Source organism: Pempheris klunzingeri, chromosome 11 (assembly GCF_042242105.1).
Source record: "Pempheris klunzingeri isolate RE-2024b chromosome 11, fPemKlu1.hap1, whole genome shotgun sequence".
In the NCBI taxonomy this organism is placed as follows: Eukaryota; Metazoa; Chordata; class Actinopteri; order Acropomatiformes; family Pempheridae; genus Pempheris; species Pempheris klunzingeri.
Window position 1 is genome coordinate 11461644 of NC_092022.1, and position 17460 is coordinate 11479103.

The 17460-nt window shown below is 43.0% G+C and overlaps 1 protein-coding gene across 1 annotated transcript in view; it reads left to right on the plus strand.

Annotated features, from left to right (window-relative positions):
• The window catches only part of LOC139209987 (adenylate cyclase type 6-like), a 30201-nt gene extending 13861 nt beyond the window's left edge, over window positions 1–16340 (plus strand). The window contains exons 4-23 of the mRNA XM_070839927.1: window positions 3875–4024; window positions 4436–4557; window positions 6344–6455; window positions 6760–6887; window positions 7088–7246; window positions 7350–7491; window positions 7709–7837; window positions 9371–9399; window positions 9656–9803; window positions 9918–10015; window positions 10160–10247; window positions 10386–10502; window positions 11856–12014; window positions 12212–12384; window positions 12719–12745; window positions 12861–12993; window positions 13407–13670; window positions 13894–14098; window positions 14293–14417; window positions 15669–16340. Coding sequence (XP_070696028.1) covers window positions 3875–4024; window positions 4436–4557; window positions 6344–6455; window positions 6760–6887; window positions 7088–7246; window positions 7350–7491; window positions 7709–7837; window positions 9371–9399; window positions 9656–9803; window positions 9918–10015; window positions 10160–10247; window positions 10386–10502; window positions 11856–12014; window positions 12212–12384; window positions 12719–12745; window positions 12861–12993; window positions 13407–13670; window positions 13894–14098; window positions 14293–14417; window positions 15669–15797 — 2637 coding nt within the window. The 3' untranslated portion in view covers window positions 15798–16340. The remainder of the gene's footprint in view (window positions 1–3874; window positions 4025–4435; window positions 4558–6343; window positions 6456–6759; window positions 6888–7087; window positions 7247–7349; window positions 7492–7708; window positions 7838–9370; window positions 9400–9655; window positions 9804–9917; window positions 10016–10159; window positions 10248–10385; window positions 10503–11855; window positions 12015–12211; window positions 12385–12718; window positions 12746–12860; window positions 12994–13406; window positions 13671–13893; window positions 14099–14292; window positions 14418–15668) is intronic.
• The last annotated feature ends 1120 nt before the right edge of the window (window positions 16341–17460 follow it).

Here is a 17460-nt window from a genome sequence, read left to right on the forward strand (position 1 = left end):
TGTCTCATAGTATTGTCTATTTTCACCACTCTGGTACCACATGTTATCTTCTCAGGCTATGATCAGCAGTGTGTGACAGGGCTTTGACGTTCATCTCTGTAAGACATTTTAAAAACTCCAGATGCCTATCAAAGGTCATGTGCTAGAGAGTGTCCCCCATGTCGACAGCAGTCACTGTCCCCAGGGCCTATGTGTTGACTCATGAGATGTAGCATTCTGGCCTTTTTAAATTTAAACTTTGGCTTTAGTGGAGCTCAGGGTTGATGGGATATCTGAACTCATCTTTCATTGCAGGCCTTTTCAGATACTCCTGGATAAATCCAAACATTTATTACACGGACAGTGCCTGCATCTTTAGTTATCGGTTCTTAGTTTACCTCCTCTCACTGTATTATGTATTATCTAATTTGTATTATAAATTCGTCAGCATGTGACCACCTCAGCTCTGCTTACAGACAGCGTGTCTACAGTTGCCGTCGTTGGAGATACTTGTACCGTCACCACGGTGCAGCAGGCCATGGAAACATCCCTCATTCATCTGTACAACACATCAGCTGTGGCCCAAGTTTTTCTCTTAATGAGTGTCCTGTGAGATATTATTAAAGACAGAACGGGTTTGATGTGTGTTTGCCAAGCAAAAGTCTTTTCTATCCCCCTCCTTTATTCGTTCTTTAGCATGTTTTCCGTCTGCCTTACTTTATAAAGCACCTTGCCGGGAGCCACACCTTATAAGCCAATGTTTGGACTCCTTTTAAGTTCACCGCCAAGAGGTTCCTGCTTAAGTAAATGTCGAGTGAGGCTCGTCTTTGAGAGCCAAAAGTCTGCAGGAATAATGGTCAGGAGACATCAGTGGAAGATGCTTAGCTTAGCTTAGTGGTTAGAAAGAGAGTGGCACTGTGCTAATGAAGAGAAGCCTCCTCTGCACTCTTTACACCAAATCACTTTTTGGTAGAGGGTAGTGTCAGAGCGGCTGTGGGTCTGTGCTAGATTTACATGCCTGGGTGACATAAGTGCAGCAACAGACACAACAAACTTCAAGATCAAAGAGCTGCCAGTCAGACATACACACGCACGCATAGCTCACACACAAGATTTATTCAAAAGCCTCTGCAAATGCTTCTGCCTCTAATCTGCAGACAGTGTGGTGACTAAGCATAACGTGACATTAACGCTAGCTTTGTTCATCATGTATTCCCACACTTATTCAGAGCTATCAGGCTGTTGTGTTGAGCTATCATTTGAGATGAAGTCAGTCAAATGCAGTTGCAGCTCAACTTGAATGCGCCGTACCTGCTGATGTCTTTGTGCTCGTGCAAGGTCTAGATAGATGCTGCACTTGCATTTGCCTCAGATTTGCAAACAAATGTGCATCCGTGCTATTGCCGCACTACTATGCGCTTTACTTGTTCAACTAAGATAAACAAAATCCTGAATGTGGGATCTCTTAAACAGTGTTTTAGCATGCTCCATGTTTGTTGCCAATCAATTTGATTGGAATGTGTTTTGGATTGAAATCTGAGTGCGCTCACATGGGAAGCGGAATTGGCTGAATGTAAATTGAGTGCATTGCTGAGAAACATGGTCCTGGGAACTGCAGGTGGCCCTGTATCTCAGACAGGCCACTTAACTTAGTTATCTGGCTCACTCTGTTCGGAACCATCTGTTTGGGATTAATGCAATCAGGTTATATCTGAGCGCTTCAAGACTTGAGTGTCAGGCCTCTATTGGTGGTCTATAACATTACGATGCAGGGCTTATCACGAAGCCCTGGCCGGTCAATGATTTATGAACACAACGGGCTAATCACTAATTGAGCGACGGTGCGGCACAAATTCAATGTTGCACTTAGGGAACAATTGCTCAGGCGGTCATGTGAAGTACAAGAGTAGATGTTATTCGTAGGTGCTCACGGCTGATCTTCAGTAGCCTGATGATGAGGCGTCTCACACCTCTTGACAGCTTTGATCTGAATCTTTGGAAGTTGACTGACAGTTGGCATCGCTCATTCTCTGTCATCCTGCATCAAGGAGATCAGGAAAAAGTGCTTCTCTCCTGAAAACCTGTTTGATGGTACCCGGCTGCATCAATAACCCACAGAAATAAAAATGAGGATACATTTTGGATGCTCTGTTAGTTGTTAGTTCTTGAATAATGTTGTTGCTCTCTGCCTGCATCAGCTACATCAGGGAGTGGTTTTTATCCAATACATCAAAAGCATGTTTGCTTCTGCACCTGCGAACTATCAGTGTGTTTCTTTTTTGCTTACTCCTGTGCTTCTAATCTAGTTTGGCCATTTGTTTTCAGATAGAATAGGAAGTCACCACCAACCGCCACTGTCCTGCGGTAATGGTGCTCTTCTTCAGGCACAGGTTGTTAGATTGTCTCCGTCTTGTTGTGACAACAAAGGGCGAGTTCTTGTGTATACAGTGTAAACGTCATCTCAAGACTGTGGTAGAAATCATCCCTCCACAAGTTTGAGACCGTGTTTTACTCTATTTTTGTGGGGAGTTTTGATCAATTTGGGGATACTAAGTTAGTAGTAGTGAACCTCCTAATTTCATTTGAAGAGAACACACACACACACATATTCATGAAAATATGCAGCGTATACATGTGTACAGATAATGATCCGCTATCTCCAGTTCTCCATCTCTCTTCTCATAAACACACATTACAAACATGCACACAAACACACACTGGTTTGGCAACATACCAGCCATGGCTCAGAAATACTGGTACTGTTGATTAGATTTTTTCACGTCCTCCAGTTCAGTAATGTTACTACTAAGGTTGATTGAAACTCAGCCTTTGTGTCTGTACCAGGCCTGCATGTCTTTTTCTCATTATTGATGATATCATCTTCAGAGGAAACACTCTGTGCTCTGGTCATAGGTCAAGTGACTTTCCCAGGCTGGAGTGTGTGTCTGAGCATGGAGAGGATGTGTGTGTTGTTGTGCATATGCCTGTGTGTTTCTGAGCAGAGGGGAAGTCCAGAGCTCAAGGCTCCATTTCTGGTGTTCAGTCTTGGCTGTGGACGAGCGAGGAGGGAAATCACTAACACACTTACCCACTGGCTCACCACGCGTATCCAAAAACACACAGGCACACACAGAATGCGGCTGGAGCAGCGCAGGGGAATGCTTTTAAGGTCTATGACCCCACAAAGCTAACTGTACACTATATCTGAACTTCATTTACTCAAGCCACAGATAATGCTGTTCTACAGTTTGTGCCTCTGCATTCTTAGAGCCTCATTGTTCAACCGACATACCTCACTGCACTGGGTACACACAAAAAAGTTACATTAACGTCTGCTTCTGTGTCTTTAAAGCTGCACATTCAAATACATCACAAGTCGCACAAACATGTCTCTATCCTGCCGGTTTACGCTGCTGTAAAAAAAAGGCTGTTTTGCATGTTCATATCGTCTAGTTATATTTTTACATGCCAAATGAATCCACCTTGTTTCCCTTTCCGATGAATTCCATACATTTCAGCTCAAGCAGAGCAAAGACAGGAGTGACACAGTCTTCACGTGTCACCAGTCATGCATCACGGTGAACCCTCTTGGCTTCCTAGCTGCCGTTCAGAGCACGACGTGAGGAGGATGTCCTCTTACAGAGTGACTACAAGGCCACGCTCATCGTCTCTAACCAGATCACTTCTAATGGCTCCTCAGACGTTTCAGGAATTTTTCCTCTTCCAGTAAATCCTATGACACAGAGTGTTATCAATTTTGTTATTTGACCTCTCCCAGGTCAGGCAGAGTTTGCTGTATTTGCGTGATGTTACATGTGCATTCTTGGTGGAATTGTCATGTTTATTGTTATTTTCCTTGTCACACTCTCTGTCATGTTTGCACGTGTGTTTGCAGATCAGTGCCAACGTGCTGATCTTCCTGTGCACTAACATGATTGGGATCTGTACCCACTACCCTGCTGAGGTCTCCCAGAGACAAGCCTTCCAGGAGACGAGAGGATATATCCAGGCCAGACTGCACCTGCAGAGGGAAAACCAGCAGCAGGTACACATGTGCACACACCTACACACACACACACACACACGCATGCTTACACAAATAATTGAGGGAGGCAGCGCTGCCCACGTCCTGTAGGTAATCTAAACACAAATGCAAAAGAGCAACAAATGGGTGTCTCCATTTTCCAGTCTAATTTTTTTCAACAATATGTTCTGAAATATAGCACGTATCTCCACTCCTCTTTATTTGACTAACACATTCCCACGCAGATGCCAACAAGGCACGGTGACTCATTGAGCATTCTTAACAGTAGAAACTGATGAAAATGAATGGGCTCCGTCACTCTCTGTCTTTTTTTAATTTCTCTCTCTTTTTCTCTCTCTCCCACTCTCCCTCTCTCTCTCCCTCTCTCTCTCTCTCTCTCTCTCTCTCTCTCTCTCTCTCTTTCTCTCTCAGGAGCGCCTACTGCTGTCAGTGCTGCCAAGGCACGTTGCCATGGAGATGAAGGCTGATATCAATGCCAAGAAGGAAGATATGATGTTCCACAAGATCTACATCCAAAAACACGACAATGTTAGGTAAATACAGACAAATACACACACACACACACGCACGCTTCCACACACACTCAGGACGATGTCGGAGAGCTTGTCTACTTTGCCATCACAGCTAGCACCAGTGGCTTTGACCTCACTCTGCTGACTGATGTGTCAGTTACAGAGTCACTCCAACAGCTATTTCCCTGACAGCATGTATTATGCATGTTGTTGTTTATTGACACTGACAGCACCGGCTGCAGTAACGATATTGACTTAGGCACACTGCTGTGCTTTCTGTAGCAAATGGTAGGAGGCAGGGCTCAAGTTTGCTGGCCCCCTGTCTCAGCCCTCACCCCTGGATTTCACCTCCCGAGTGGGAATAACTCAGTACTAACAGGTGATTAAAACTCTCTGTCCATTAGTCTACCGTTGTGGTTGGTTGTGATGGCAATGGTGGTAGAGGACAATGAAATGGAATTGCAACAGCAATCTCCTGTCAGAGGTGACCCAAATAGGTGCAGGTGATGCACTTAGTGGAATAATCTGTAGGTAGAATAATGTACCACAGTGGAAACTTACAGGAACAATCCATTATCTGCTGTCTTTGTCCCAAACTGATGCACAGGTCATTTTGTAAAAACACTTAACACCAGACAACAACTACATCTAAATCAACGACTACATTAAGATCACAAAACATCAATGTTTTGTGATCCTGTTGAAGGCATGTTTTCATCATTGATGTTTGTCTGTTCTTGTTGATTTGATGTCAGCCCATAGACCCTCAAAATGCATATCTATGTATTATGTATTAGTGCAACTATACCTGTAATTTAAGTAGTATGTAAATACTGATTGGGCCTTCAAAGGCACAGTTCACACAAACTACAGAAAAATATATTTTTATCACTTACTCCTAGTAATATCTAGCCATACAGGAAGTTTTGGTTTCGTTTGCCCAGTCTTTTCTTTTGTCTTTTGCTGCCACTCAATACAATGGGGATAATAGCTTGTCTGTGAGGCTTGCAAAACTGCAAAAAATGACATTTTAAAATTCTTCAGCAACATCTTTCTCCAGAAACAATTTACGGGTCACTCCACAGATAATCCTGTCAGTCTTTGTTAGGACTATTTTTACAGTAGAAAGCAGTTCCAAATGACAGCACACACACAGTGACACCATAAACTGATAAACCTCGAAGCTTAAGGAAAATATAACAAAAAACTGCATGAAAATAACTACATCTGCTGCATGGCTAGTTACCACTAAGCATAAGTGAGAACATTTGTAAAATTAGTAATTTTATTAGAACTGACCCTTTTAAGATAATCTATTGCATCATGGCTCAGAGCTGTGAGCTATGGGTGGGAGATGCAGACAGGCTCTGGACTTCTGTAATTAAAGGCCAGCTCTCCCCCAGTGGATGACCTTACGGGACCAACAGCGCCATCTGTCACCTTCAGCTGGAACTAAGAATGTCAGTGGTGTTGTTTATCCTGGCCTTTCATTACTATCAAAAGTTAGCAATGAAAGGCATGCAGACAGGGGGACGGGGGGTGGTGTTCTCAGAGGCACGGGCTGGAGGAGGTGACCTACATTGGCCTAGATGATGGGAGCCAGAGCTGAACAAATGTCTGCCTCTCTCCCTCCCCTGCTCGCATGGCAGCTGGACAGTGAGGAGGGAGGGAGGCGCTAGACCATGCTAACTAACTCTATACTTTATTGATTGATCTCATTTTCTGTGTCCTTTGTCTTTCTTTTCCTCTCTGTCTGTTTCGGTAACGCTCACCCTCTCCCTCGCCACCGCCATCACCTCTCCTGCAGCATACTGTTTGCAGACATCGAGGGCTTCACCAGCCTGGCGTCTCAGTGCACGGCCCAGGAGCTGGTCATGACGCTGAACGAGCTGTTCGCTCGCTTTGACAAGCTGGCCTCGGTGAGCCCTGACAACCTGCCGCCACCATTCTCACAGCAGAACTTTGAACCACTGTTGCTTATGTAACCGTACAGTCTGTGGCCTTCACTGTTAGTATGACAAAGCCAACATGATGTGCTTGTTGGGAGGGGGTGTTACTTAAGCATTGTATAAGACATCAATTACACTATACTGAGACTGATGAGTCATTTAAATTATGCATAAAAGGCTCTATATTTGACATGAGCATGCTGTGTATTAGCTGTAATTGAGGGCCTAATATTTTACATGTGTGTGTGCGTGTGTGTGTGTCCTTGCTGTACAGGAAAACCACTGCCTGCGTATTAAAATCCTTGGGGACTGTTACTACTGTGTGTCAGGGCTGCCTGAGCCCCGGGCAGACCACGCCCACTGCTGTGTGGAGATGGGAGTAGACATGATTGAGGCCATCTCGTGAGTCAAACACACACAAATGCACAGAAACATCCACAATCTCAAATCAAGAACACACATAATTACAGTCACATAGTAATGCTCCAGTGAAGGTTACGATTTCTTGCTTTGATTTTCTGCATGGGGTGCAGAGGAGACGCTGTGAAGCTGAAGGTGACACTAGTTTTTTGACAAAAGTTTGTGCGTGTGTACATCTGCAGGCTGGTGAGAGAGGTGACGGGCGTTAATGTGAACATGCGGGTGGGTATCCACAGCGGGCGCGTTCACTGCGGGGTGCTGGGCCTGCGCAAGTGGCAGTTCGACGTCTGGTCCAACGATGTGACACTCGCCAACCAAATGGAGGCTGGGGGGAAGGCAGGGTAAGTACCTCCTACTCCACCTTCTGTTCTGGCTCTCATAGCCTGTTCAGTTTCTAACACATAGTATGTTTGTATGGGTGTGTGTGTGTGTGTGTGTGTGTAGACGTATCCACATCACCAAAGCCACACTACAGTATCTGAACGGGGACTACGAGGTGGAGCCGGGATTTGGAGGAGAGAGGAATGCTTACCTGAAGGAGCACAGCATTGAAACTTTCTTGGTGCTGGGCTGCAGCCAGAAGAGGGTTGGTGCACGGTCTCACGCGCACACACACACACACACACACACACACACACACAAACACACACACACACATGTCCTTGATTCCTTCATTATCTGCTTGACCTCCTCACAACTTCACATCAGTGCCATATTTCACACTAACAATATAATGGCTTGTCATCTGGCGTAGAAGACCTTGTTTGTCAAAGTGTTTACCCTGATGGGGTCCTCACTTCCAGAAAGAGGAGAAAGCCATGATGGCGAAGATGCAGCGAGCACGTGCAAATTCTGCCGAGGGATTGATGCCTCGCTGGGTGCCTGACAGATCCTTCTCCAGAACCAAGGAGTCCAAAGTCTTCAGGCAGATGGTGAGATACACACGGGGAGCACTTAGCCAAGCACATGGCACCTGTTCGTCTTGTCTATATCCGATTTCCTGTGTCATCCTCTTCACTCTCTGAAGTCACATCATAAATATCCTTTCTAAATATGTCCTCAAAGTAGCTGTTAATATTAGCCATTCCTCTTATATGGTCATTCAAGGGTCAGAGGCTCAATGCTAGGACAGCTTCTTACAATTCACTTTATACTGACTTCCTCTCTTCTCATAGAACCTCTGAATACAGATTTAAAACATCCTGATGTTTTTTTGTCCTGCTAGTAGCTTGGCCGTAGGAATATCTGTCAGTCCAGACTGAAATATCTCAACAACTATTGAATGGATGCCATGAACTTTGGTACAGACATTCTTGTTCCCTGCAGGACATTCTTGTTCCCTGCAGGAACAATAATGTAATAACTTTGGTGATCCATTGACTTTTCCTGACATTTGTGGTTTTCAAGGTACAAGGTATGCACAATAAAGAGCAAGCTATAGTCCCATTTGCCACTACAAAATAAATAACCGTTCAACAACTATGAGATGGTTTTCCATAAAATTTGGCACTTACCGTCATGTCCCCCTCAATTTAAACTGTAATAACTTTGGTGGTCGTGTGGCCTCTAGATCACCATCATGCCAAAACTTAAGTTTGTCTAATACTTTGGTATAAAACCAAATACTTGCAAAACTAATGGTATTCACAACAGCTGCACTGTGTTTAGTGCCAACAAAACACCAAACTGTTTTATTTTCTCTTCTGTCAGATAACTGTACAGAAAACAACAGAAGTGCCTAATAAGCAAATGTCAGCATGCTAACACGCTAATCTAAGATGTTGAACATGAACATGGTAAAAATTATACCTGCCTATTAGCACTGTCATTGTTAGTGTGCTGAAATACAGCCTCACAAAGCTGCTAGGATGGCTATAGACCATTGTGTCTTCTAAAATACTTTTACCTTTAACAAATATGCTGAAGATGCTGTATCAGTATGAATTTGAGCACCTGACGGTGACAAATGTGTACAGAACTGTATATGGGGTACAGCCAAAAGAAGACATTGGGAATGTGAGAGGAAGTATTGATCTATTCCTGTCAAACAAACAGGAATTACAACAGGTCTCCCAGGGATTCCCAGCTCATCATTTACTACTGAAGTTAATCTGATGAGGTTGCAGCTGCAGATATTTCTCTTTCTCACTCACTTCCTCCCTCTCTTTATGCTACATATCTCATTTTCTTGTCCTTCATACATTCTTCCCCTCTCCTCCTCCTTTTGTCCTCTCAATCTCAGAGGGCTTGAGCCCTAGGGGCAAAGAGGGTGTAATTTGAAGCCTCCGAGCATTAATTAAAACATCAGTCTGGCTCTCAGGGATTAGCTGTGCAGATGTCTGAGTCTCTGTCTATTTTTCTGTTGTACCGTGGCTGCAAGATAATCTCTCCCTTTTCTCTCTTTCTCCTTCCTGCACTGCCTCCGAATTTTGGTCTCATTTTCACCATGTTTTTGTTTTTCTCAGGGCATCGATGAAGCATCCAGCAAAGACAAGTGAGTGTTTTGGCCCCAGTTTTTGTTATTAGGATGGCTTTTGTTATTAGCGGTTGACTGGCAGACTGTCACTGTAGTGGTCTAACTTTAGAGCCCACTGTTGGTTTTATTCAGTCAAATCCAACCCAGCACTAATACCACATGAGCTCTGAGTCATCCTGCCTGTCACAGCATAGGCCAACTCCCTCATACACACTCACACACAGATGCAAACACACACCACACACACTGACCTATTGTTCCATCTACCTCGTAGCCGCTGCGCTCAGGAGGCCCTGAACCCTGAGGATGAGGTGGATGAGTTTCTTGGACGAGCCATTGATGCGCGCAGCATCGACCAGCTGAGGAAGGACCACGTCAAGAAATTCCTACTCACCTTTCAGACCGCTGACCTCGAGAAAAAGGTTGGTATTTGATTGTAGATGGTTTTGAATTCACTATAATTCCCTAGACTTTGATAGTTTCTTCTTTAATTGAGCTACAAGGAAACTTATTTCTCATTGATTTTCTGTTTTCAGTACTCCAAAAAGGTTGATGATCGTTTTGGGGGATATGTGGCCTGCGCACTCCTTGTTTTCTGTTGCATCTGTTTCATTCAAATCATCATTTTCCCAAAGTAAGTAGCTCTCTCTCTGATAAGTTGCCTCTTCCAGTTCCCCAGTTATACTGAATTGTGGACAGGAAATGTGGGCTTGATTCATTTATGAGGAGTTAATGAGAGTTATACATCCTAATGAGCCTGTTTTCCTCTCTTCTGCAGAACAACACTTATGCTTGGACTTTACATCAGCATCTTCATCATCCTCACCAACATCCTCTTCATCTGTGCCATCTACTCCTGCATCAAAGTGAGAAACAAAGGCCCTCGCCACTCATATGGTTTCTCTTGCAGATATCCTCAGATAAGAGTCATTATCATATGTCTTCAGCCAGCATCACTAATGGTATTAACTCTCTTATCTGATCCTCTCCTTTCTGTATTCAAGCTCTTCCCAGCTGCCTTGCAGACTGTAACCAAGAAAATCATCCAGTCTCGTGCAAACAGCACACTGGTGGGCGTCTTCACCATCCTCCTCCTCTTCATTTCCTCCTTTGCTAACATGGTAGGGACTACAGCTCTTCATTTTGTCATTTTTGTATCATGCAATAGCTTTGATTGATGATGTGTTACTAAAAGTTGACCCCCAACGATGAAATAAGGGAAGAGCTCGTGTAGCTGACTCAGTTCCATTTTTCTGTCCTTCCATTAATCTGTCATACACCTCATCTTAAATGCTGCTGATCAGATTTTCAACAGATTTGAAGAAATTCCGCTGCATCTTGGCATTTTTTTAAATTAGACCAGTTTGCCTAAGGGGAAGCTGTAATTATGGGCTGAACTGTAATTTGTCATAATCTGTCATTGCAACAGATGGGGTTGTAGAAAATTGTCTATTTTTAACCATCACATTTTTTTTCCATGTTTACCAACATTATGTAGGCTTATTTAGCATTACGTTTTTGTATGTGTGTATCACAAAATGCTTAATGCCAGCACCTGTATAGAATATATATGTCAAATTATAAACGCTGCCGGCCAAGAAAAGTGTTGAGAGTCATTGAAAGATTAAAATCATGGCAGTTTATCAAAACTGAAATCTCACTTCTGTGCATCAGCAACATCAAATGTGTTTTTTAAATGATGGTACGTAAAAGACTGTCACCTACAGAAGTTATGCTGTAATTATAGTCTTACATAATATTTTTATTTTTACTGTATGCATTGATTGTAAATCTTTACGATACTAAGTTTGACTGTGGACAGTGCAGGACAGGTGCCACCTTGTGTGTCAGTCTCTTTATTTGTGCTCTGAGCTCCATAGCTGTTTTGTTTTTCTGATCCACTTGCATGATTGGCTGCCTGCAGAGCTGTGATTGGTTGTTTTTTTGTCTCGCTTGAACATCAAGCAAGCCAATTTAGATTTTATAAGCACTTATTCAGCAGCTGCTTTCTTTGTTTCTGCACCATCGAGCATTAATCAGTCTGCTCATTTTTTTACTCTTTGTTTGACTGTTATTGTGTTTTGATACAATCAAAGTTCGTAATATTACATCACGCGAGTATCTACGGTATGATGAAGAAATTATTTTTGAGCAGTGTGACTGAAGGCATTAATAATTTTGTGTCAAAACTTTTGAAATTACATGAGACATGATGAATATTTCTTGGATGAAAACACCCGCTTACAGTATTAACTGACTCATGATTAGCCCAAGAGCCGTTTAGTGATCTTTATTAAAATGTTTATGCTATATGCAAATATATCAGTATCAGATTCTCAAACATATATAGATATAGTCGTTCGGAGTACTTGCATGTTTTATAACGTGGCTGCTTTTTTCAGCATTACATTTATGTGTGCTGTTTCACCTTTACTGGCTGTTAAATGACAGACTGTGTCCTCCTTTCCTGCCAGTTTACCTGCAGCAGAGAGAGTCTGAAGGAGTGTGTGGCCGACGAGCTGAACACATCAGTGGCATCAGTGAGTCTCTGCCTGCTGCACAACCTGACCAAGACAGCAGAGGACGGTTTGACTCTGTGTTCCAGCCAGGCCATGCCCTGCCATTTCCCCGAGGTCAGTCCCATAACCTTTTAGCATGTGTGTACACTGTCTGTGTGTTCATATAAAATGCACATGTGCGTGCCTACGTGCTTGTGTACGTATGTGGTTTTTTTTGTGTGCATGAAAGATATGTTTGAATACTCACCTAACCTTACTCCTCCTCCTCCTCCTCCTCCTCCTCCTCCCTTGCTGTCTCCTCTCTGCTGCAGTATTTCAGCTACAGCGTACTGCTGACCCTGCTGGCCTGCTCCGTGTTCCTCCACATCAGCAGCATAGGGAAGCTGGCTCTGATGCTGCTCATCCAGCTCACTTTCCTCCTGCTGGTGGAGTGGCCTCAGGTGGTCCTGTTTGACAACGCAGACCTGCTGGTCACTGCCACCCTGTGAGTCCCCTGCCAGGAACATACACACCCATATACAAACACATGCACTCATTCTGAAAAGTTCGGTTCCTGTGTCACAGTACTGCTGTTCAGGTTGGACATGGCCTACTTTTTTACAATAACGTTTAGATTGTAAAAGACCTACTTTCTCAGTTGGGCTCTACTCCTATTTTTTGAATATGTTCTCATTTTTTTTTTCCACAAGCAATTATCACCTGTTAATGATTCCCTACAACAGTAGGTTGTATTATTTTGTTTTTTGTTTTTTCTACTGTCTATTTTCAGTGGCTCATATGGGTTGTAGATGTGACTTTCTTTGTTCTTTGTTTTCCAGGCCTTTCAATGAAACTGCAGAACAGTGGTAAGTAGCTTTCACATGTTGAATTTTTGTCGTATGCGTCATGTTGCATACATTTTACTCCTACGCAAGATACTCATGACTCACGACTCTTGTCAACTCTTCTTTCGCTCCTCAGCCTGGAGAGTGACACCAAGGTGTCCCTAAAGGTCATGACCCCTGTAATCCTGATGGTGTTTGTTCTGGCTCTCTACTTACATGGCCAGCAGGTGGAGTCCACCGCGCGCCTTGACTTCCTCTGGAAGCTGCAGGTAAATGAAACACTTTCAGGGGTTAAACAGAATACACATATTGTTATTTAAACTCACAAGGCCTTTTTCATGGCAGACATTTTGACCCATCACAGTAGAAAAGGGACAGGGTTACTAATAACATTAATAATGTTAACAATGTTTCTACAATGTAAAGTGTCCTTGGGCCTCTTGAAAGGCGCTATATAACCCCAAGCTATTATCATCATTATTATCATTATTGATATTAATATCGCTGTTCTCTTCAAGTGTCCCAGTAAGACAGCACAGTGAGACAGTGAGCCAACATGAAGAAAAAGGGACCCTGAAAGTGAAGCAGCTACATTTCCAAAGTGTCTTCCAATGTAAAAAGGCCTATAGCAACAACTCGACATTGAGACTAAGCAACCACTTCTCTTCCCGTCCCTCCTCAGGCCACAGAGGAGAAGGAGGAGATGGAGGAGCTGCAGGCCTACAACCGGCGCCTGCTCCACAACATCCTGCCCAAAGACGTAGCCGCCCACTTTCTTGCACGGGAGCGTCGGAATGACGAGTTGTACTACCAGTCATGTGAGTGCGTCGCTGTCATGTTTGCCTCCATCAGCAACTTTTCTGAGTTTTACGTGGAGCTGGAGGCTAACAACGAGGGAGTGGAGTGTCTCAGGCTGCTCAACGAGATCATCGCAGATTTTGATGAGGTGCGAAGAGATGAGTGAGATATGAGAGATGAACACAAATTAAATTAGTGTAGAAAACATGTATCGTAGCACATTAGATATTTGCTTTATGCTGCACATGCTTGCTGCTTTTTCCTAGTTCTCTTTTTTGTTCTGCCACTTAGCAAGCTGTAGACCTATAGCTGATGTGCTTTTGTTTTTTCTCATTTCCTCTTCTCATGCGCCGTTGATAACTCGTCTGTAGATCATCAGTGAGGAGAGGTTTCGTCAGCTTGAGAAAATCAAGACCATTGGCTCCACCTACATGGCAGCCTCTGGCCTCAACGACTCCACCTACGACAGAGAGGGCCGTTCACACATCCTGGCTTTGGCCGACTACGCCATGAGGCTTAGGGAGCAGATGAAATACATTAACGAGCACTCCTTCAACAACTTCCAGATGAAGATAGGTAAGCCTGGAGGGCACTGGAGATTGGTCTTGGAACATTATCTGATAAATCTTTGGATTGGCAGTTGTTTAAAAAAAATCCTTTTCCCGATCAAAGGAGAGCTACAGCAATTTACTTCCTTAGAAACAGCATTATAATTGAGTTAATGTGGTGTAACTAGTGTGATGTAACACAGCTAGGTGATTTGTTCTCAGGGCTGAACATGGGCCCAGTGGTAGCAGGGGTGATTGGAGCCAGGAAACCCCAGTATGATATCTGGGGGAACACAGTCAATGTGGCCAGCCGGATGGACAGCACAGGAGTACCAGACTACATCCAGGTACTGCACACAACCCTTCTCAGTACCTCCTCAGCAGTTTGTAACTTAATGTTCACAAGAAGCATTTTGCAGTTTCACTTACTGTTAAATGAATCAGCCTATGTAGAATAGCAAGCAACTTGAAAATTCTGCATTTTATCATCTGCTGCAGTGTAAAAAAATGTCCTCACCACAGACATCTTTCCTCAAACTGGGAGATGGTTATCTATTTAAGTATTTTTTGTGGTATCTAAAAGAGACAGTCACTTGAAAGTATCATAGCAGGTACCAGTTCTACAGATACTATCAGTGCGCAGGCCTCCAGCTTGAGGATTTGGGTTAAGACATCTGTTATGCAGAGGGGCCCTTGAGCAAGAAAACCTGTCAGCACCGAACATGCTGTTCTCATCTGGAAGAGGGAAATCTGAACCACAGTCAGTAAGGTTACGTTGGTTACGGACAAGATTCCCACGGTCTCTTTAGTTATGTTATTCATGGATATATTGTTAAAGTTAACACTCATTTTTAGATGAGTGAAGAACACCCACCGAACTAGTAGTGAGAGTCCTTTTGTACCAAAACAAATCCATAAATTGGCTGCCAGAAAGATTACAGTCAAGAACAATGCTGCCATCTGTTGTACAATATGAGTTATTGCAAATCAAAATGCCCTCTACAATACAGCATGAACCTGCTTGAATATGAAAGTATTAAGGCTTCAACTAATGGTTATTTTGGTATCAATTAATCTGATGATTATGTGTTTTATTAATTGATTCATCATTTATATTATGAAATGTCAGAAAAAGAATTCTCATGTCCAAAACAAAATATATCCAATTTAGAGAGGCAACAAATCTATGTAATCTAAGATGCTAGAAATTCTAGTTCAAACAGTTCAAAACACGTTCAGTTTACAGTACAAAATATAAAAGAAGCAGCCTTTGACAAGCTGTAACTGGATGTTACATGGCATTTACTTTACTGTATGGTAGTATACTGTATAATAAAATTAGATTAAATTAATTGTCATAATTGCTTTGGATTGATTATTATCTGTCAGTTGACCATTTCTTTCAGCACCAATAGACAAGCGGATCTATCTACTTTTAAACAAAATGCATATATCCAATAGTCCATTCTTAATGTCACGCCTTCATCACAGTCACTTCAGAGTGATTATTAAATGTGAAACGAGGACTGACAGTGTATCTCTTTGGAAGGGTTGAGTGTCTCACATCCTGGGTTTCATATGTCCATGTCCTCTCTTAGGTGACCACAGACTTATACCACGTGCTGGTCAACAACGGATACCAGCTGGACTGTCGAGGTGTTGTCAAGGTGAAGGGGAAGGGGGAGATGACCACTTACTTCCTCACCAGCGGTCCCCCGGGCAGTTAACAACAAAGAGGCCGACCGCAGCCTGACTCCCACTGCACTGACAAGACAGAGACTGCAGAGAGACTTAGTGGTCAGCTCGGCTATGAGCACCGAGGCAGGGTGCGAACACACTGGGGACAGGAGACGGCCAACAGAGATGAGCGTGGCCTGTCTGTATGTTGTCACGTACTCAGATGCACACATGTAGGACGTTGTCCATGTTTGAAGGCTTTTTCTCAAGCTGCTCGAGAGATCACAAAGCCCAGTTGCCTTAGAACGGAAGTGGCTATGCTTGTGTTAATGAGCAATAGTACAAGTATTTCATCTGGAGTCGTTATTTATTTTCATTCGGATGGATTTTTTGTGATGACCTTGTACAAAAAAGAATATATACACAAAAAAACAAACAAAACTACGTTACTTAAAAGAAAATATGCAAGGACAACATGAAGGATGAAAATGACCAAAGAACAAATGTTTAATATGAAACACACACTAATTCTGTTCAAAAGTACAGTAACATTGAGTAATTTATTCATCTTTTGACAGCAATGGCCACGGTTATGTCACTGCCGTCAACAGCGGCGAACACTTTTTTTTTTGTTGTGGACTTAATATGAAGGAGAACACATGCACACGTTCGCAGATAGAAAACACTCACAATAACCTTGGCTTGGACTTGTGTCTCTTATCAGGGCCTTCTTTGTTTCTTCCAGCCTGTGATTAGCCATAGCCTGGACACAAGGATGTTTGTGGTTCACTGAAATGTACGATTGATTACCTTCTCCCTGCAATGTATTTTTGGCTCAAGCCAAAAACAAGAAGTATAAAACAAAAGAGGAACAGCTGCATTAGTGTCACGGTACTGAAGAGAGATTGTCAAACTGTTATGAAACATTTTATATGTGTGTGTGTGTGCGTGCCGTATGTATGACCGTTTGGGTGTGTGTGTGTGTGTGTGTGTGTGTGTGTGTAAGGGTGTGAGCACACGTAGCTGAATGCTGATCTTTATCTATAAAGGGGCATACTGTAACTTTTCACTGTGAGGTTTTTATGATACTGTATGACAATGCTTTCTTGCCAAACTGGTTGCTGCGAGGCATGTTTTATATTATTCTTCGGAGTTGTGTGCCCATTCCTGATCTCTTGTGTCAGTATATTAATTTGAAAAGAACTGCGTCACAGAGCCTTTTACTGGACTGTGACTTTGACTGACTTCATTCCAACCTAAAGAAGCGAAAGCCTATGAAACGTATATTTTGGATTGTGTCACAACGTGGGAACGGAAACTACTTTCCTGACGGCTTCAGGATTAACTGTATGCAGGAATTCTCCATCTGCTCACAAATATTGCCTTGTGATTATGCAGTTCCAAAGTCTGTGTACTTCATGGACCAATATTCACAACTTTACACAACAGTATTTGACCCTATATGGTTGTATTTGGCACATGGAGGCTTGTAACCCCCCAAAATTAATCATATGAATGTATGTAAAAATGAACATTTTTGTCCACAATGAAATTACTACTGAAGAAAACCACTCTTTACATTGCCTTTGGTACTGAGGAAGGAGCTTAATCATTGTACTAGAGGCCAAATTGATTGGACTTGATGAAAAGTGAAGGTATATTTTATATTTAGATGCACAACACTTGGTGTTGATATGCTCACTTTTCTGTCCG